Source organism: Urocampus carinirostris, chromosome 4 (genome assembly GCF_059441175.1).
Source record: "Urocampus carinirostris isolate Australia breed hairy pipefish chromosome 4, RoL_Ucar_1.0, whole genome shotgun sequence".
Taxonomy (NCBI): domain Eukaryota; kingdom Metazoa; phylum Chordata; class Actinopteri; order Syngnathiformes; family Syngnathidae; genus Urocampus; species Urocampus carinirostris.
The window spans coordinates 6256942-6278655 of NC_142352.1; the positions used below are offsets into that span (position 1 = coordinate 6256942).

General features: G+C 37.7%; 1 protein-coding gene across 1 annotated transcript; it reads left to right on the top strand.

Annotated features, from left to right (window-relative positions):
• Positions 1-1070: 1070 nt before the first annotated feature.
• gnb5b (guanine nucleotide binding protein (G protein), beta 5b) lies at positions 1071-20996 on the top strand. The gene is made up of 12 exons (XM_088333520.1): positions 1071-1217; positions 3196-3307; positions 7084-7220; positions 7873-7914; positions 8188-8264; positions 11587-11719; positions 15583-15726; positions 15827-15918; positions 17503-17551; positions 19022-19118; positions 19193-19359; positions 20659-20996. The coding sequence occupies exons 1-12, from the start codon at positions 1092-1094 to the stop codon at positions 20668-20670; spliced, it is 1188 nt and encodes a 395-aa protein (XP_088189646.1). The 5' UTR covers positions 1071-1091; the 3' UTR covers positions 20671-20996.
• The last annotated feature ends 718 nt before the right edge of the window (positions 20997-21714 follow it).

The window sequence follows — 21714 nt, forward strand, 5'->3', positions numbered from 1 at the left end:
TCCCTGTTTCAAGTACTAAATCTGATATTTAATTTTGTACTCATTTTGAAGTATGTTTGTACTATCTCTGTAGTATTACTGTAGTACTATTTTTGTAGTGTTTCTGTGATAATGTTTTGGTAGTTCGTCTGTGGTAGTATTTCTGTATTATTACTTCTGTATCATAGTATTATGTATCATAGACCCTGGTAAGGATAAGCCGGATCGAAAATGAATGAATCTCTCTGTATCAGAGTATTTCTAAGGTAGTCATTTTGTAGTATTTCTGTCGTATATTTTTTTCTTTTTAGAGTGATCGCAAAATTATATATCAGGTCCCTGTTTCATTTACTTTTGTACTCATTTTGTAGTATTTTTGTACTATTTCCGTAGTATTACTGTAGTACTATTTTTGTATTATTTCTGTGGTAGTGATTTTGTAGTATTTCTGTTGTATAGTTTCTCTTTTTAGAGTAAGAGCAAAATGATATATTAGGTCCCTGTTTCATTTAGTTTTGTACTCATTTTGTAGTATTTTTGTACAATTTCTGTAGTATTTCTGTTGTAGTATTTCCATATAATTGTTTTCTTTTCATAATGAAAACAAAATAAATTATTAGGTGCCTTTTCTAGAGACTAAATTTGATATTTAGTTTTGTACTAAGTATTTCTGTAGAATTATTTTTATAGTTTACACACAAAGGGACAATAGGGACAAAGCACTTAAAAAAAACCCCACCTTTATTTTTACGGTAGTTGTATTTAGTTTACTAATTTACTACTTTTTAATTGAATTGGCCTTGAATATCTACTTTCTGTAATATTTACATCTCAAAAGATAACAACACAAAATAAGTATTTGAACACCCTGCTATTTTGCTATTCCTACCACTTGGAGGGCTCTGAAATTTTCATCATAGGTGCATGTCCACTGTGAGAGAGATAAACTAAAAAGAAAAATCCAGAAATCACATTGCATGATTTTTTTTCACAGTATGTATTTAAAAACATGTGTCCCCAAGCTGTAATTTGCCCACCATTGCTCTATAATGTCTCGTGTTGTTGTTTGAAGTGTTTGTGCCACAGGTTTGTGCGTTCCCCAAAAGGCAATCATGTGCGACCAGACATTTGTGGCGGTGACTTTTGGCCCGTGCGAGAGTTGCAGCACCCCCAGCCCGCTCATGAACATCTACATCAAGACGGAGGCTATCAACTACTGCTCCTTTTGTGTGGAGAAGGTAATTATGTCATAGGTTTTGTCTGCTTGACAAGGATCATTTGGAATGAAGTCAAGTCATGTTTATTTGTATAGCCTGTAGTCACAAAAAGTCTCAAAGAACTTGTGGGGTCTAAGAAGCAGACCACTGACGCGTGGGAGAGCTATAAATTGGCTAACGGTAGAAGAAAAATCAGGCAAAGACTTGTTTTTGGCAAGCTGTTTGTTTTTAACCAGCTGGAGTGGGAGAGTAGCGGGAGGACAAGCAATTGGCTCGTTCTAGCTCACCGTCCACACTCACCCCCCCTGTCTGCCTCTGTGTTTTATTGAAACCACAAGACAGGAAAAGTACTGGTGGGTTTAAACAAAGACAAAAAACTTCCACCATGGAAAAGCATTGACAGCTTTAAACAAAGACAGGAAGACTAAGAGACGGCCAAAAGGAACATTAACTGATTACAAATACACACTTTAAGCAAATACGTTTAAGCCTACTTTACATAACTGCACAGACCATCATTACACCATCCCTGATTTGAAACCTACATGAGTGCAAGGAAAACCTTGAAAACCTTGAAAACCTCAGCATTAAGAAAATGAAAAAATATTGAGAAAGGGTCCCATATGAGGTAGTCCCGCTTCCATGAAGACCAGACTTCAATGGATGTTGCAAGGACATCAACAGACAATACAAAGACATCATTAACATGAAATCTAGGTAATAACAGAATGTCCAATCGACAGCTTCCTGTCCCAAAATCTTGACAGGTTTTAGATCATAGGTCTGACACCATTGGCTCTTTTTATGAATACATATGGCTCGAAGATCAAATTCAAATCATACAGATCTTCCCTGTAAGATTCATATTCAAAATATGGTGATGCCAAGTTTGGTACAAGCGAAGCCAAAGCACCACTGAGCTATGGTGTGGTTCAGTCCAGTATATCTAGGGTACAGTGTTAACTACAATTTACAGACAAGGTGTCACACCACCAGACCCCATTTTGGCTGTACGTTACTAAGAAATTCTCTAATGTTTTATGGAATATTTGTTCTGATTTTATGAATTATTTTTTATTTGTTTTTTTTAAAATGTTTATTACAATTAGGATTTTTATTGTCTATTTCCAGTTTTTCTTGGTATTTTTGTCCTCGGTAGCTTTGCAGGTCGAAGGGGAAAACATTCCTCAAAATTGAAAAAAAAAATAGCTATAAGATGACTCCCTAAAAGAGATTAATCTAAAAAAATACTGAGAAAAATCTATTTTCAAGTACTGTGAATGCAATACACTTTTATAAAGTTTTAAAGCCCCAGTGTGTAATATTTGACCACTAGATGGCACTGTATTGTCCAATGCGAATGAAAACCAGTGCAAAAGAGCACGGCTTAGAAGCAAGTTACCAGTGTGTAATTTTTGACCACTAGATGGCACTGTATTGTCCAATGCGAACGAAAACCAGTGCCAAAGAGCACAACGTAGAAGCAAGTTACCAGTGTGTAATATTTGACCACTAAATGGCACTGTATTGTCCTATGCGAACGAAAACCAGTGCCAAACAGCACGGCGTAGAAGCAAGTTACCAGACAAACATGGCGGCGACCATAAGTAGGGATTCCACTATGTGAAATAAATACAAATTTTTCGACTTGTGATTTTTTTAAAATAAAAAATTACTTTGATATGAATGTTTAGGTATTTTTCCTGGTACTTTTGTACCACTAAGAGGCACTTCATATTACACACTGTCCCTTTAGAGTTAACGTAGTGTAAAAATACGCCCGCTCCAATTTACGTACTCGTACAGGTAGGGGGCGGGGCCTTCAATTAGGAAGCGGGCGCGCGCGTAGAAGGTGTCGCGCGCGCGCGGGAGTTACGCTGGTCAGTCCAGCTCGTGCACGCGCCACCTCGACTCATCCTTTCCCTCTTGTGGTTTTCCTTTCCAATTTCCGCCATTAAACTTCTCCTCGAATGGTTTGTGTGTTGTGAATTGTGCGAAGATGGCGTGCGAGGGACTCCAGAAGGGGGAAAGTTTGGCCTCGCTCAAGAGGGAAAGCGCCAGTTTGAAGAAGAAGTTGGACGAGGAGAGGAACAAGCTCAGCGACGTCGAATGTAAGTCAAGACAAACATTTTCGAAAATTCATATTTTGACTTTTTGGTCAACTCCTGTTAAAAAATTATTTTTAACCATTCATATTTAAAATTTGAATATTTAATATTTAATTTACGAGTGACGTCCAAACCTTCCTAATTGAAATACAAGGTGTTTCATAATGGGTTCATTTTGACATTGAATATCACGGCAACCATTTATGATATAAAAACACATCTGGTCAATTAAACTTGTAATCTCAAATTTTACATGAAATGGTCGAATTTGTTCAATGTGGGCATTATTGGTCGCACCACACTCATTAAGTCAAATTCTTGCCGAACGCGTCACTGCCATGCATTGTCAATGATCGCAACCAGTAGCGGTTCTGCACTAAATTACTCTCTGGGCGAGACCCCCTACAGCCCCCCTTCTCAACAAATTGCCGAGACACATATTTAGCACGAATACAAGAGATAGATATACATAAAAATGGCAAATGTATGAAAAAGGCATACATAATGAATACAGATACCCATAAATATGTATGTATATATATATTATCTGCACCACATATCTTCAGTAGGGTCGCGGGAGTGCTGGAGCCCATCCCAGCTATCTTCGGGCAGTGGGCAGGGGACACCCTGAACTGGTTGCCAGCCAGTCGCAGGGCACACAGGGACAGACAATTTGCTGGCTCATTCACACCTAGGGACAATTTGGACCGGCCAATTAACCTGACATGCATGTTTTTGGAATGTGGGAGGAAACCGGTGTGCCCAGATGAAACCCACGTAAGCACGGGGATATATATATAATCTATATATATTACACACATGCCCATCCCCCAACTGTCACTTATGACAAGCGGTCAAGGCAAAACCAATTCACCTGCATGACCTCATAATCAATTTCGTATTACATACAGGGATCCCCGTATCTCGTTATGATGTCATTACCGACTAAGAGTATACGACTGTAAGGAAGAAAAGAACAATTATAGATCTACAAATGCCACACTACAAATAGCAATTGAATGGTTTTATTGGCATCATACAAAAGTAAAACAATATTAGAGGGCTCCTCCTTTCAGTGTAAGAAAGCAATATAGAAAGCGGCCGGATAGTTGCGCGCTACCATCAGGTGTCCTTGAAAGGAGCCAGATCCCCGGGATGATTAAAACAAGACCGTCCTGAAAGCAGTGGTTTCCCTCAAGTTTTCAGCTCCAAGTCATCCATTCCATAGCTAATGGACCTGGTGTTGGCAAGATACAGGGTCCACATCGGTTGTTAGCCTAGCCGTTAGCAGTAGGCAGTACTAGCAGCACCGCTTTTGCCTTCTCCCAGATTCTGTCTGAGTCTTTTCTGGAACCCAATAATAATCTCACGAATCACTCGCTGCTGATCGCAATTTTGTTGCGCTTCTCTGACTTTCCTTAAAATCAGATTTAATTGAGGACTTTCCTTTTAATGTAACGAGCTGCTAAGAGTGGTCACGGTGCTTCCTAGTTTCTTCACAGAGGCAGCACCCTTCTGCTGTTTGATTGACAGTTTACAGTGTCGAGTACACAGTCACACAAACCCAAGAGCGCCCTCCTTAATCTGTCCCAGCTAAACACGGTGCACGATACAATATTAATGAAAAAGACAAAATATATTCATTTAAAAATCTGCGAACTAGTGAGCCAGCAATAACCAAAGTGCGAAGTAGCGAAGGTTCTCTGTATTTCATCCATTTCACACAATTCCAAAAAATGCACAGCAGTTGGCCGGTATTTTCAAAGTTATGAATAATGTGTTTTTGGAAGACAAGAGCTGCGAACTAATTTCTATATAGTTATACAGTGAGACTTAAGGCTCCAGTGTGGTTGCCCCCCCCCCCCCCCCCCCAGACTCGTATCCAATAACCTGTTTTCCAGCAAGTTAAGGTTCGTCCTACAATTGACTGTTGCTCTTTCAACGAGAAAGACACTTAGGTGTCAAGAAAAAACAACTAAAGGCCATATGTCTTGCAAACAGAAAATTCACAACAAGACAAATGAGGAGGAAATTAGAGGAAGTTGGAGATAATGTATGTGACAGAACTGTGCAAAATCGCCTAAAAGAAATCGGATTTTCATATAGAAAGCTAAAATGGAACCACCGTTGACGCTTGAACACAGAACAAGACTGCAATGGGCTAAAGAGAGGCAATCATGGACTGTGGATGACTGGATGAAGGTTATCTTAAGTGATGAGTCACGAATCTGCATTGGACAAGGTGATGATGCTGGAACTTTTGTTTGGTGCCGTTCCGGTGAGATTTACGAGGACTGCCTATAGAAAACATCCTAATTCCCACAGTCCTTAATGATATGGGGCTGCATGTCAGGCAAAGGCACTGGGAGATGGCTGTTGTCAAATCTGTAATATTTTTTTAAGTTTACATTGACACTTTGGACAGCTATCTTATTCCTTTAATTGGTAAAAACTTTTGGGATGGCAATGCATCATGCCACAGAGAAACTGGAAAGCATTCCTTGGAGAAGGACACAGCCAGTCAATGTCACAGCCTGTAAATAGCCTAGATGTCAACCCAATTGATAACCTCTGGTGAAAATTCAAAACACAGCAATGCTCTGTCCGACCTGCAAATATGATCTGGCAACTGCAATCAAAGAGAGTTGGCACCAGAGATGAATGACACTGTCACTCATTCCATACCTTAGAGACTGCAAACTGTCATAAAAGCAAACGGTGGTGCAACTAAATATTAGCGATGTGTTTTGATTATTGTCCGTTTTTCATGATTCCATATTTTCTCTCATCAGAACGGAGTGATTCCATACTTTTTTCCCTATGCTTGGTCTATATAATAGTAGCACTTACTGACCACCACAAAGTTTAATTCAATTCTTTTCGTGTTTCTGAATGCCAAGGAGTTTCACTTTTGAATAACTTTTATTATTTTGTCATGGTTCTTATCAGAGTTTGTTCTACAGAATAAAATGTCAGCGTGAATACTTGTCCAAGACTGATGATTCCATACTTTTTGCTAGGGGTTTTATCAAAATGACTAAGTTGGATGCAGCACAACCTGCAGAGAATGATGTGACTACTGTTGTATGATACTGCCTCAAGTTAACTTTATTACTGTATCAATAAATTGTGGAATGTTTAATTGTTTTGACAAAATGAAAGAAATGCAATTAAGAAATCCAATTTTTTATTGAGGATTGGGAAAAACACACAAGTTGCTTTATGTGCCCCTTATCTTAGCAAGATAGAGTGCAATAAAAAGCAGCAAGCATTTAAAACAAATACTAACCTTTTTAAAAGGTAAAGTAAATGAAATCTCCTTAATACAGTTTCAGTTTGATTTCCGTGCAGTTATTTGTATCTTTTAACATTCGGGTCCATGGCGGATCACCCATCCCCACACACACGGCGGTTTTCTATCTGCATGGTTCCTTTAAAAAGGGCGGGCCTTGGGCCAAAAAGGCCGGCTCTCAGTCTCTCACTCGGGGGACTTGGAAGAGAAAAAAACAAGCAAAGGAGGAATGCATATACATAAGTAACAGTTTCAATGTAGCCTAATGTAGCGGAGTAAGAGTACAGTTTATTTTCCATACATTTACTGAAGTAGAAGTGCAGTCATTTAAAAATACTCGTAGTACAAAATGTCCCAAAACATACTCAACTATATGTAACGGAGTAAATGTAACTTGTCAATACGCACCTCTGTTTTTTTTAAATAAAAAATAAATAATTGTGTGCCTGTTTTTCAAGATCTTAAATTGTTCTGTGCTGGTTTGCAGTAAGCAAGGTGGCAGAGAAGGTGGAGGTGGTGTCGGCTCTTTCCATCAAGACCAGACGTCTGCTTAGGGGTCATAACACCAAGGTGTTGTGCATGGACTGGTGCAAAGACAAGCGACGCATAGTCAGCTCCTCGCAGGTATGCACATGCACACAATTGAACTGCAAAGATGCAATGTTAATCCTTAGGGGGACTTTTTGTGTTATGTTAAACATTATCATTTTTTGGAAATATACTATACTTAGAGCCCGTCCACTCCTGCCCACTCAGTCTAATTTATTCTTTCTCCTTCCCCTTAAACTTTTCCTGTGAGGGCAAGAGAAGCGATTCATCCAGGAATTAGAAATGGCCTTCCTTCTTACAGTTTAACCACTTAGAGCTGTGCTTATCGTGACGTAACAATTGCAAAAATGTTCATTGCCGTTTCGTGTCTTTTTCCGCTTTTTAAAATTTCACTCACCTCTTCCTCGTCTTTCCTGTAACCTCATCTCCTGTGTTGGTCAGTAATACTGAGGGGGTGTTCTTAAAGAGGAACTAGGGTGCTCCAGTTCTGACTTGGTGAAAAGGGGCTTATGTCCCTCACTCTTTCTCCTCACTCTGATTTGTGGAGGGTTTGGACATTCTGGTGATAGAGTAAGCGGTAGAATTGAGGGGAAAGAGGAGTCATGGGATCGGGCTTCAACATTACATAATGTACTGTAAGTTGTAGTACTGTATGAATTGCACTAAAAATATCTTACACTGTACTTTCTCAAACTGAGTGCAGATATTTTTTGTTTTTGCTGTATAGGACGGTAAAGTGATTGTGTGGGATGCATTCACTCTCAACAAGGTAAGTGGGGCTTTCCCAAAATTTCAGAAAATGATTGCATTTAATACCTATAAACAATGTCCTGGTGGCCTAGTAAAACCGATTACACTGTTTTGTTCCATTCTAGCACATAAAAACAAGATTACAAGTGCACTTAGAGATGCGCATGAACGTGATAACATAATCCTCATGTGTACTCGGCACTGTCGTCTTTTCCCTCTAACTTGACACCTAGAAGCTCATTGTGTCCATTGGTATTTTTGTTATTCCAATATGTGCGTGTGTCTTTTCCAGGAACACGCCATTAGCATGCCATGCACCTGGGTACTAGCGTGTGCATACGCTCCTTCAGGTTGTGCTGTGGCGTCCGGGTGTGTATTCATCATTTGTCACTTTGTCCTTGATAAATTAGAAACGTGTATCCAGTCAAATTCCCAAGTATATTATGGAATCGTACCACCAATTCTAAAACCCTAACAAAGAATTCAAAGCCCATTTTAAAACTCTAATCTTTTGTTGAAATCCTTTTAGAAACCATATTCAGATTTTGAAGCTAAATCGAATTTTTGACCCAAACCATGTCTCGGAACCCAAATTTTACAGTAACTCATTCAATGCCAGACTTTTTTTCTGAAATGGGGAGTGTGGGTGCCAGCCGATGTTGCAGGGATGTGATTTTTCCGCTAATTAGCGGAATTCCGCTTTTTTTATCTCCAAAAATAAAATTGTAAAATTTCCGATTTTTTAAGTGGTAAAAAATCCGATTTCGTCTCTACAGCATTCCATTTTAGTGTTTCCGTAACTGATTGGTTGGTTGAAGTCTCCGTGTTGACCAATAAACGCGCTTGTTATAAAGGCATAGGAGTATGCCATTGTTCATTTCTCACACGTTTTTGCCGGGTGTTTAAAGAAAGATGTCCGTGATCGAACGCAAAGATGCTCCGCGAGTTAAAGAAATTGATAAGATCGTAAAAAACAAGTTTCGATGGGACTGGTTAGAGAAGGAATTATCTACAAATGTTGGAAAGAAGACTGTGACGAATTTTTTCAGTGACTTTATTCGGAAGATCGATCGTGCCGGGAAAGCGCTTTGCATTTGGTGTTATGATACCATTGACTATGGTGGGAGAGGTTTCAAAGCTCTTCAAAGTCACGCAAAGAGCAAAAAACACGTGAAAGAACTCCAGTCAAGAACAACAAATTATTCCATCGCTGGAAGTTTCGGTGCCCAAACGAAAACTCCAAAACTTTACGGCCTCCATCCCTTATTGACATCACAATCGGAAGCGGTAATAGAGAGACGTGATCCACCCCAACAACCTGTACCAGTTGCCGATAGAGTCGTGAATTTTGAGGTAGGTGGTAAACTTTTCAAATTTATTTGACAGTTTTCCCCTTTTTTTCGAAAATATTATAACGTAATAAAAATGGCCATAAATATTTAACAATTACAATAATAGATTTTCATGTGTACATTACACCAACACTTTACTGTAGGGCCTATAATTATTATATTTTCATTTATCAAATATACGGATACGCTGCTATTAAAAAAATAAATTATAACATTTAAAATATGATTTAGGAAATTTAAAAATATTATTAAGCCTATAAGTAATCAAAATTATTGTCAGTATTTATATTTTTTAAATAAAGTACTTGTATGATATTCTACCATGAACCCCAAAGCATGCAGAATGGACATAGCCACATACAGTTCTATCCAGACTGTGAAATATGCCCCAAGAGCAAGAAAGACCACCTCTGTCAGCCATTTTGGAAGGAAAGACATTCTGATGGATCCTCTGCAGTCCAAACTGTGCCTAAATCTGAGGACATCCTCCAAAAGGTACAGGGAGGAGAAGGATGCAGAAGCAGCTATGTTGTTTGCAAAACGAACAGAACTTGCTGTGAAACAGGACACCCAAATGAGCAAGGCTGCCTCAAGAAGAACCATCAAAGCTGCACAGAAGCAGGCTAGAAAGACCCATTCCAAAGCAATGAAGTCTAGGAGGAAGTAGTGTTTGTGTCATGTGAATGGATTGTGCTCAAGAATGAACACTTGTATATTCCTGTAAATATGTTGAATGTTTTAATGAGTAGAAAACAATATTTGTGATATTAAGTGATGTTATAATTCATCTAGAATGTGACAGAAAATATAAATTTCAGAACTTTGAACGAATTTCATGTTTCTGCATGGCCAGTGATTTAGTAGTTCATTGTGTATGCACATGACTCCGACAGATAACATCTGCTATAACAAAGACATTTGTGGTATGTTCTAATATCAGTTACTTTTCATTTGGTCATGATACAATTATTTGTTCATGAAATTTGAACTCTTTAACATGATTTATGTGTTAACTTAGTAATCACATTAGTTAGATATGATGATATTCTCAGTGATAGTTTTTAAAAGCAAAGGCAGTCCAATGTTTTTTAATGTGACTGATTTTGAGTTGACTTAAACTGTAATTTTATATGGGATAGTTCAAAATACATTGAAAATTTATGCTGTTGTTTTGTCTATTTCTTTGTCATCTGAGTGCATTGAAAGTACTTAAAAACACGGAAAACCCATGAGCTCCGGGGGGCTTCGCCCCACTTGTCCCCCCACCAGGGCACTGCCCTGGACCTAGCTGGGTGCCTGCGGCCCCCAGACCCCCGGCTAATTTTCAGATGATTTCACTTTGGTCAAATCACATCCCTGATGTTGCTGTTTCGACTTTTTTGAAGGCCCAGAGAAAACTTATGTAGCTATATATGCATAGGACATATCAAAAGAAAGCTTGAACCTTCATCTTTCATAAAGAAAAAATGTGTCTAGCTTTTACCAGTGTGTATTTAACAACATTTGAACATTGCCTTATTGAAAATCCTTCTTTCCAAGAAAACTTCAGAAAACAGCTTTTTGCATAACTTTTATTTCAAGGTTTTTGTTTGCATTTTTGATACCTCCAATATCTAAACAATGCTTCCCATAAACACGAGGGTACTTTGCTTGCAAAATAACTTTTTATTGCAAGAACACAAAGATTATGCAAGAACCTTTCAGTGTCCAATGTTTCCGGTGATGTGATCACTTGAATTTTGTCACTCGGGGCTGCCTACACACTCTAAATCATTGGAGGAGGTTCGATTCCCGGCTCCCCCGTGTTATATGTCGAAGGGTCCTTGGGCAATACACTGAATCCCTAATGCCCCCGATGGCAGGTATTTGGTGTGGAAAAGGGGAAAGTGTGAAGCATATTGTAAAGCGCTTTGTGAGTTCTTAATTGACTTGAAAAGCGCTGTATAAATGCAGACCATTTACATTTAGATAGTGGAAGCAAAGCAACACGAGGTTGTGGGGGCTCCTCGATATTTGGACAAAGATCTGATCAGATCAATCTTGCCACCTAGTGGTCACTTATACTGAAATCATTCCCAGAGGCTGGATACTTACTGATCAGCATTGCCAAAGCCTTTGGAAGTTTTTAAAATAACACAGAAAAACATATTTTTATGTTTTGGCAACAAGGGACAATTATTCTGAAAATGTTTTTATATGTTATGGCATTAAATGGGTTAAGTAAAAATATCCTCCTTGGTAGTACTTTTGAGAATAAGTTCTAAAGTTTCTTCAACAATATTTGAAAATGATTTAACTCCAGATACTTTGCGTCATTTTGCGTGCTTCCGGTCTTTCAGAGGTCTGGACAACAAATGTTGCGTGTACCCACTTACTCTGGATCCGAGCGAGAACCCAGTGAGCAAGAAGAAATTGGTGGCCAGGCACACAAACTACCTGTCGGCTTGCACCTTCACCAACTCTGACATGCAGGTGAGTGCATGTTAAAAAATGATGTTCTCTTAGTTTACTGAAAGTATTGTTTCAAGTAAATTGTTGAGGAAAAATATAAAAGAATGCATCTTCTGCATGACAGCACATTGAGCAGAAGGAAAGGAGTGCAATTGGAGATTTAAAAGAAGGAACAAAAATAATAATAATCAGTTTGGAGTTGTTTTAATTAATGGCTCCAAAGCAGTCTCTCTAAATGCTAATATTCTGAAGAAACCCATTTTTTTTTTTTTTTTTTGTAAACATTTTAATTTATATTTTGGCCCATTTTTTCAGAGGTTGTGTTGGTTAGTTGTACATTGGATAAAAGTTGAAATGTAAATAGTTAAAAGTTTTTATTTTATAGTGTTTTTTTATCATAGTACTGACGTTAATATATATATATTTTTATTTTGTAGTCTATTTTTCCTGGATTTATGTGTATTTTGACTTAAAATTGCTTAGTATGAAAAAAGTTTGTACTGTGGAGTGAAATGCAGGGTTGTATAAATATAGTGTAATACACTTTTTATTCATTCATTTCATGCATGATATTACATTAGCAACAAGGAAATCTGAAGAAGTGTAAGTGTTAAATACATTGTAAACAATTTTAGTGATTTGAAAAGCGCTATATGAAATGCAGTCAATTAACCATTTGGAAGCATAGGTAGATGAGCCAGTTCTCTAAAAAGAGCCGGAATTCCTATCACTAATAATTTGCCAGTACAATAATATACCTGTCAACTAATACATTTTCCCCATATTTATTGATCATTTTAAACTGCGTATAACAATTTTTGTACGAGAGAAAATTCATTTAAAAAAAGACGTTTTTTTGTTCTACTTTGTCTTGCTGTGAGTAAACAGGTGCTACGTGTGTAAGGTTTATTATCGCTTAATTTGGGAATTGCAATCTTTATTAAGGGGGAACTATTGCCTTGGGGTTTAAAGGTATGCAATAACCTCAAGTAAACCATAGAAGAGGAACCACTATTCTGTCATAGCAGCAATCATACAAGTAGCCATGCTGATTTTTAATACTGTAATTTACCAAATCATCGACATTATTACATTTAATTACATTTAAAATTCATATCGGTGACATGGCAACTGTAAATAAAAAAGGAAACTTGACTGTGATGGCCACCACTTCAAAGACAAGTGGAAATTGGAGTATTTTTTTCACCGAAATTTGAGATTACCGCGTCTGCCTAATTTGTCATGAGACTATGGCTGGGTTTTTTTGCCAGACGAACTGCATACAGCGAACTGGTCGCGGACACTTTTAAAAACTAAAGCAGCTTTTACGGCACAGTGAAAATGCTTCAAAGGAAAACCCTTCACAGAGATTGAATTTATGATACATTGTTCAAAGAATGCCCTGAAGCCCTCAGATTTTCATTTTACCAAATCTGGCCCGCATTCTTAAAAGTTAAGACACCCCTATACAGTATTGGCATTAGAACAACAATAGTTTATTTTTAGTGTAATTGGATGACGAGCAGACTTTTTTTGTGTTAAACTCCTGCCTTGTTTACCATGCTTTGGGGGTGCGACTTGTTTGTCATTGCCTTTTATAATTGGGGAATTCATGATTCAATAGTTTACAAGGGCAAACATTCATCATAGATTGAGTTTCTTGATTTTGCTCTAAAAATATACCAGACCAATGCGTTTGAATTTAAAACGAACATTTTCTACGGGGGAGTATGCCCCGGACGCCTCTAAAAAGGTCACCCACTGGGGCCTCACTGAATCCTAAGGGAAACACTGGAGTGCATGCTTAGACTGACTACATATTTGTTTACAAGAGGAGACTGTACTGGGCAAAAACGAGAGTGCAAAGATGCTTGAATGCCGGTGAGGGTGTGTGTGATGAGAGGCTGACAAGCAGCGACAAAGGTCCTCACTTGTCTGTATTTTTAGAACTTGTGCGTCTTTTATCTAAGATAGCGTGGAACATTGTGACTTGAGGTCTCTCAGGCGGGCGTATGAGGACGGTCTTTATACTGCTAAGTGGAGCCCCGGGCGGGAAGCGTCATGCACGGGTCACAAAGAATCTTTTCATTTGGATGCCGCGTTCGTGACGGGTTTCATATTTATCGCCTCACACTCGGCGCAGAAGCTCTCACGTCGGATCAGCGCAGCTCCCATCTGGTCTCGTGTCACTAATTGTGGCTTACAGATAATTGTGGCGCGTTGGCACTGAAACTGGAGCTTTGCCATCTACGCAAAACGGGAAGTGCGCCCGGATTGGTCACCCGGCGGGTTCTCTAATCCGCCGGGAACGTCGATGGAGGCAAGGATCTCCTAAGTGCTCGTCATCTGTTCCTCACACAAGCTGCTAAATACTCAAAATGTATGCTCTTGTAGAATTTGCTTTTAGTGCTTTCGTACATACAAGAAAATAAAAAATACATTGAAATTTAGCATTCATTGTTTTTTTACCTTATCAGTAATTCCGTGATTCTTTCACTTATTTTGTTGCCAAGCACATTTTTATCATTAGCATGAAGATTTGTCTAGTCAGTATCACGTGTAAACTCTATTTTCCAAATAATTCAGTCACACGTTTTTTTTAATAGGTTGTCTTTTGTCTCGATGTTTGATGCTATGTTTTTGAGCATGTCACCACAAATTAGACAAAAACTTGTTTTGTATACTCAAAAAACTAGCCTTGTTTTCTTTGCAGACTCTCGGTTTTTTTTCTACACCAAAAGTTGACTTCATCTGCTACCCCAAAAACTTGCCATATCATCTTATACGCCATAATTAGCTTCTTTTGATATGAAGAAAACTTTTTTGTGAAATTATTTATTTTTTGCTACAAAAAGTAGCTTTTTTTCTTCCCTCAAAACTTGTTTTTTGTCTCCTCTGTAAAAAAAATCACTTCGTCTTCCAACCCCAAACTTTAGCCTTGTCTCAAAAGTACGGAACTGCAACTAAACTAACTTAATAGGCGACTAGTCACTGACTATTGAAACTATTGGTCGAATAATCGGATGATTATAATTTTTTACTTTTAGCATGAAGTTAATTATATAAAAAATGATAATAAACACAAAAAACATGGGTACAGTAGATAATCTTTTTTTATACAAATAAAAACCGTTTGGGCGTACTGCTCAGTCAGTAAGACAACATAAATCCATAAGTGTTTGTTTTTTTTCAGTGACAGGCAAATCAATCATATAATAAAAAAAGTTTTTATCCCTGTTAACCAAGAATTGGTTCAATAGCAGCAGTACAACAGTATATTAAATAAGTATGTGCATTTTATGCAGTACATTCAGTGGTCAACTCACAAAATCTGAAACAAAATAACTTGACGATTCTCAACAGTTTGAAATCAAATGGTTTAAGCAAGTTATGTTTGTTGCTCTTAGTGTTTTAACAAGTGACTTTTGTTCTCCAAACTGCGTGTATTTAATTTCAAATGTTTGTAAGCCATAGTTTGGCATAGTGCTCAAGCTCTCTTGTGTAGTGGAACATATGCGTATAAAATGTACAATGCATATCATCAAAAATGTATTTGCTTGAATGTTACTTGAATCTTAGAGCCGTGTTGAACTCAGTTTCGTTCGACTGTCGTGCTGTGTAAATGTTTGTGCGTCACCGATCTACCGCCATGATACGCTAGTGTGCATGCGTGACACTCCGCAGAGATTATGTTCATGTGTGAAAAATGTCCGGCAATAAAAGTAGAAAATAAAATTTGTTGTCGAATATTTCTTTTTAATTTTTTCGACTGCGTCGACTAACCATTGCAGCTCTTAACTGCTCCGACTCGCATACACGATTTTAAATTCTTCCTCTAGCAATGTAGTCCCAATCCATGATTAAAAAAAATGTTTGCTTTCCAGCTGCTTACAAGCAGTGGCGACGGGACGTGTGGTCTGTGGGATGTGGAAAGTGGACAGCTTCTGCAGAGCTTCCACGGTCACACTGCCGATGTCTTGTCACTGGACCTTGCCCCCTCTGAAACCGGCAATACTTTTGTCTCTGGCGTAAGAAACACACACACTTAGGCAGCATTTTATATGCTTTTTGTTTTTTCTTTTACCATATCAACTCTCTTGACTCTTGATTTACTCTACGCGTTATCAGGGCTGTGATAAGAAGGCCAACGTGTGGGACATGCGCTCTGGACAGAACATCCAGTCCTTTGAGAACCACCAGTCGGACATCAACTGTGTCAAGTGCGTGCGATACACTCACCTTTTATTGAATAGAATTGTCTTTATTGTCTTTGATATTAACGTTGTGAGAAATTATATACAACATTAGACATGGGACTTCAGGATAACACGTTTAATAAATACTTTGAAGAGAAAACGATAAGCCTATAAGATTTGACAAAAAAAATTAAAACGTAGTGTTCAGAAAAACTGGCCGAAGTTGTAACAATAGTGCAATGAAAATAAGTGTAATAACATGTAGCAACAGCAATTTTTTAATGCTATGGGAAATACTGCTGTTTTATGGTCACCGTGGCTCAGGAAGTGATACACTTGACATGACGTTAAGAATTTTGCTGTAATTTTGGATTTTAGTGGAGTTTTAATGAGGTTGTGACTTGTTTGCTTTGTCATTGCCTTTCATATTTGTAATCTAAATTCAATAGTTTACAAGGGCACATATTCATCATAGGATTCTTTGAGGCTCCCCCACAAAAAACTTAGTGAGCAAAAATTACTCAGCAGTGGAATAAAACATGTTTTAGTGCTTTTGAACATTTTCAGTTTTTTTTTTTTGAAAATAAGAGAATGATAATACTCTATTGATTTATTATTTTTGCGGTGTAATCTTAAACAGCTTCATCAAACAAAATAAGTTAACAAATATATTTCCTTTCACTACCTCATGGCCACATATTATACAAAACAAAACAAAAATATTCTGCTGCCAGCTACTGATGTTAATGAATCTTACTCTGCTGATCACTGGAGAAAAGCAAAGATACTGAACAATGGCAAACCTTTTTGCAATGATGAAAATTTACAAAAGGAATGCCATTGATACCATATCGTCAGCAGATGATGCTGTATTTATGTAGTTTATGATGCACCTGATGATTTCAAGGCCAAATAATATTTCCCTCTGACTTAAGTCTTTATTTTCATCACAACGTTGCCTTGTAACAGTTAAACAGGAAACCAATTTGAGTTATTCAGGAAGATTGGAATCGATTTAACACAAAAAAATAAACACCACTAAACAGGCGTACAAGACAGTGAAAAGTTTATTTTGCCAATTTTATTGAAAATTGTATAGAAAAATGGGTATTCACATTTTGAGGGACTTATTTCGAAATTTTGTTGCTGCTTAACGTTACCACACTACTTTTTATTGCACTGCTGCTCTATTTAGTGCAATGAAAAATGCATACTGGTGCACTTAGAATTTAGGCCAGTTTCAAAGGAATACCTCGTACTGTAAATACTGACATGTTTGACTATTTATCCTGAAATACGTTTTACCTCCTTTTTCTCTTTAAAATCTATATTACGTGTTTATCCTGGAGTTTTGAGCTTGTTGCAAATAATGTTCTTTTTGTTATCAGTTACAACAAAGACTATTTTATTCAATAAATCTATACTGTGTTAGTCCTTTAGTTTAAGAAATATATTCTTTGTGGGATTTGGAGCAGTGCAAGGAGATCTTTGGGATTTCAATTAAGCCCATTCAGTCAAGTAGAGAATTGTTGTTGTGTGTGATTTGTTTCCTGTAAAAAGGTTTCAGTGATGCTAACCAGTCCCGTCCTATCCGTCCTGTCTGTTCAGGTACTACCCCAGCGGAGATGCGTTTGCGTCCGCCTCTGATGACGCCACGGTAAGTGTGTACTGAATACGGGTATGAGTAAGTTCCCATCAAGCATTAGCAGGGAATAAAGTAAAACAGTCTTTTTTACACTGGTCTCGGGATAGCTGATCCAGTTCAATGGCAAATTGTTTTCTCCCAATCATTATGTAATATACAGTAGTAACTTTTCATCCAGGTTTAATTCATCCCAGGATCGTGCTTGTCGCTCGGATTCCTCGTGTAACAAGCACATTTTCCCGATATGAAATAATTAAAAACGAGTTGGTCTGTTCCTGTCCTCCCAAAAGGATCTAACTGACTCCAAAATAACTATAAAAGGAGTGTTGGGCATGTTACTTTAAAAGAATAATTATAATTACTCAGTACTTCTTCCAAAAAATAACTATTAACTGATATATATATATATATAAGTAAACACTTTAATAATATAACAAACAGCATGTACATAATCACTCACGAAAACGTAGGTCAACATGCACAAAAACGTAGGTAAAAATGCGCGAGAAAATACGTAAAAGTGCAAAAACTTTAGCTAAAACATTAAAACGTACGTGAAAACGTATGTAGCCACGCACAAAAATGTATGTAATGCTCTGCTTTTGAACATCGTTAACGGCGAGAAAAATGGTTACATTATCTCCTTACTGAAAAAGATGGCGCCGTTATGGATCGGTGTTGTTCTCAATACTGCATAAAACACATTCAAATGGTAATTAAACATCAAAAAATACAGTAATAACATAGATAAGATGATATTAACAGAATAAAATGCACTTCATTCTGAGCAATTACCATGGTTGAGACACTTAGCGGATCACAGGGATCGCATACCTGTCAACTGTTATGGTTTCCCTGGATTTGATATATTTTTTTGAATATTTCAACTTGTGTATGCTGTAAAACAATTTTGGTGAGGGAAAAAAAGATCTATCTCGTCTTGCCCATTTCAGCTCAAATCCAGATTGTCTCTATCAATGGTAACGGACAACAACGCCATCCTAAATTGCTAATATTGTCTCGTATTCTACATTGTCCGTCTTGCTATCAGTAAATAGCTGCCGAGTTTGAAAAGTTTATTATCGTCTAATAAGGAGGATTTCCAATAATTAACAAGGGGAGCAATCGGCGTAGGTTGGCAGGTGTAAGATCAACACACTGTTGTTGATACATAAGCACTTACTGTACACTACAAATGAAAGTTACTATAACTTAACATACATGCACAACATTTTACAGTACAATTTGTTTTTGGCCCGCATTAGTTTGGACAAACTTAGGCTAGCGGTAAGCAGACACAACTGATGAGTCGTCTCTAGTGGTAGCCTCTGGGACTGCTCGTCAACTAGATTTTCCTTCAAATGGCGAGCAAGTTTTTTAAATAAAACGCATACACTGTACTGAAATTCTCATGTTTAGAGGTGCTTGTATAAAGAGAACATATTTTCTCAACATAAACGACCATTTCATTAATTTTGTCAGTGTCGCTTCTATGATTTACGAGCTGACCGTGAAGTGGCTGTCTACCAGAAAGACAGCATCATCTTTGGGGCATCCACTGTTGATTTTTCTCTGAGTGGTAAAGCTTCAAAAATTGCTTTAAAGAACTCGAGTGCTATTCGACTCCACGTCACACATTTTTGTCCCTCTCAGGTCGCCTTCTCTTTGCCGGCTACAACGATTACACTATCAATGTGTGGGACGTCCTGAAGGGAAATCGCATAACCACGATGTACGGTCACGAGAACCGCGTCAGCAGAGTCCGATTGTCACCGGACGGTACGGCGCTTTGCTCCGCCTCCTGGGATACAAATTTACGGGTGAGAAGCATGTACATCGTATTTGTATTTGCCATCTTTTCCGTACTATAGGGCGCACCCCCACTAAGTTGTCTTTGCGGTGTTACTTCAATACAAGCATTATAGCTTTGCGTTGCCAGGCTTGGCTTTGCCGGGGATTCTTTTTTGGGGCATTGGTTTGTTCAAAAGCCCCAGGGAGCCACTAGGCCCTAGTGACTAGGGAGTGCCAAAGAGCCACATACATTTCCATAGCCGCTTGCACACGAAAAGCAGATGTTTATCAATTTTTTTGGGTGTTTATTGGGGATGCATTGACATTTAACGTAGCAAAAGACGCTGCCAGAGGCTTAAAGTACACCTGTCCATATTTTCATGAAGATCTGTTGAGCCGTTTCGTAGCCTATAAGCCACAGACGGACCCACACACAAATTTTGATTTATAAATAATTTGAGATTTTTATATTAGATACAAGGCCCTGGGAATTAAACTTACGGTAAGGGCTAGGGTAGCACAAAAATTAAAGTACTGTATTTGTGCATTGATCACTTGGAATATATCTCTGATCACAATTGCATAGAAATTGATGCAACAGGAATGAAAACCGGATTCCATCCACTAGGAATACAGACGGCACATGAAAAGGCATTCAATTTTATCTCATCATCACACTATTTTTAGTCACTGTACCAAATTGTTGGTGTTAGGTTGGGGACAAAACTAATGAATAGAGAGAAATGCTTTGTGGGAAGTTGTTCGGTGGTTTTGAAATGAAAAAAAGGTATTGTGGGAAGTAATTTGCTCTTCTCAACATATAAACGCATGGCTGCACTTATTCAAGTTTTTGCATTACAATTCTGAGTTTGAACTGAGAAAACGTGAAAAGAAATTTTATATCGATTATAAATTACTTTGTTTGCCCATTTCTCTTGCTTATCTGGCACCCGGACTAAAAAATAGTGTGATAATGAGATAATACCTGATGTGTCATCTGTATCCCTAGTGGTCTAGTGGATAGTACCCACCGTGATACAGGTTTGATTCCCGTTTCATCCGATGTTATGCAATAGATATCAACCATCCATGTCCCTAAGCGACTTGGTGGTTAGGAATCGGTGCAATAATCCGGTTCGATCCCCGTTTTGTACTAGTATTCGACCAATTTGGAAGGTTTGGCTCCATCATACAGCCTGGAAAATATGATACCTTTTAAAATTATGGGCCACTTCATTTTAGCACAATTCATTGAAGAAAATAGTACATTTTATATAATATATACATTGCCTTTTTTATTTTTACTCTTCTTTTTTTTTTAAATGCAGATCTGGGCTTAGAATCTCCTTACAAGAACCGGGATTCGATGATGGCATCAAAACAAATCTTCAGTGAGGCAAAGACAAAAAAAATCCTAACCGTAGGATGTTTCTTCTAACACTAAGTGGTGGTGGTGTATTATTCTGGTTATTGAATGATGTCACTAAGATAATGATTAGGTTCACTGGGAAAGGTTTCCAAGAGGTGACTTTGTATTTTTCTTTGTACATAAGATAATATACTATACAGTCGTTGCAGGATATCGGAAGGAAAAGTAATGTACTTTTTTCTATCAAGTATCTTATTTGAATGAACATTTATTAGTCATTAAACACAATTGTTACTGTTTTGTGTTATTTATTTCACCTTGTTTCCGATGTTTATGATGACTATTAAGCGTATACCAATTGAGCTCAAATTGATGGTCAAACGTCTTGAAATTATTGTTCCCCTTTTTTGACGTAAAAGAGCAAGGCTTGTGTTGTGCTTTTGTCCCCATAAACTGCACATATATTTCTTGCAACATGTGCTTTTTGTACCGCCAGAGCCGATATTCGATCCCCCGATCGTCAGACCAAACCATTAGTCCACTGCGCCGCATTGTTTTTGCATGTCGGCTATAGCTGTTTGTTTGAATTGAGGGCCACGAGATCTGGTATTGATCTTTTTGTCTATGCCACATTTTGGAAAGGTTGAAGTTCATGAGAGTTGTGATGGGCTGTTTTTCAACCTCACCAAAAATACAGAAATGACTAATGGAATATCCACTTCAAATTCATATTACATGTGAAAGTACCTCTTGCCTGGAACTGATAAGAATTACGGAGTAAAAATTGTAGCGAACTGACTTAAATGAACAAAATGTTTTGGATTAATTTAACAATGTATTATAGGCTGCAATGTTTATTTTTTTAATCAAAGTTAGACTCCAATGTCTATAAAATCTACAAGAAACAATATAACGTTTGAGATTGACCACCCTTAGGTGAATATATTATAATAGTTGACAACATCTTGTTTAACTATTGATTTAATCAAGATTAAAATGAGTCAGATGATCATGT

Bases quoted from the DNA above. Each gene is read 5' to 3' on its own strand.
- gnb5b (XM_088333520.1), top strand. From the start codon at position 1,092: ATGTGCGACCAGACATTTGTGGCGGTGACTTTTGGCCCGTGCGAGAGT. The intron at 15,727-15,826 runs GTAAGAAACACA...ACGCGTTATCAG, and splicing joins GCAATACTTTTGTCTCTGGC to GGCTGTGATAAGAAGGCCAA. The intron at 17,552-19,021 runs GTAAGTGTGTAC...TAATTTTGTCAG, and splicing joins CCGCCTCTGATGACGCCACG to TGTCGCTTCTATGATTTACG.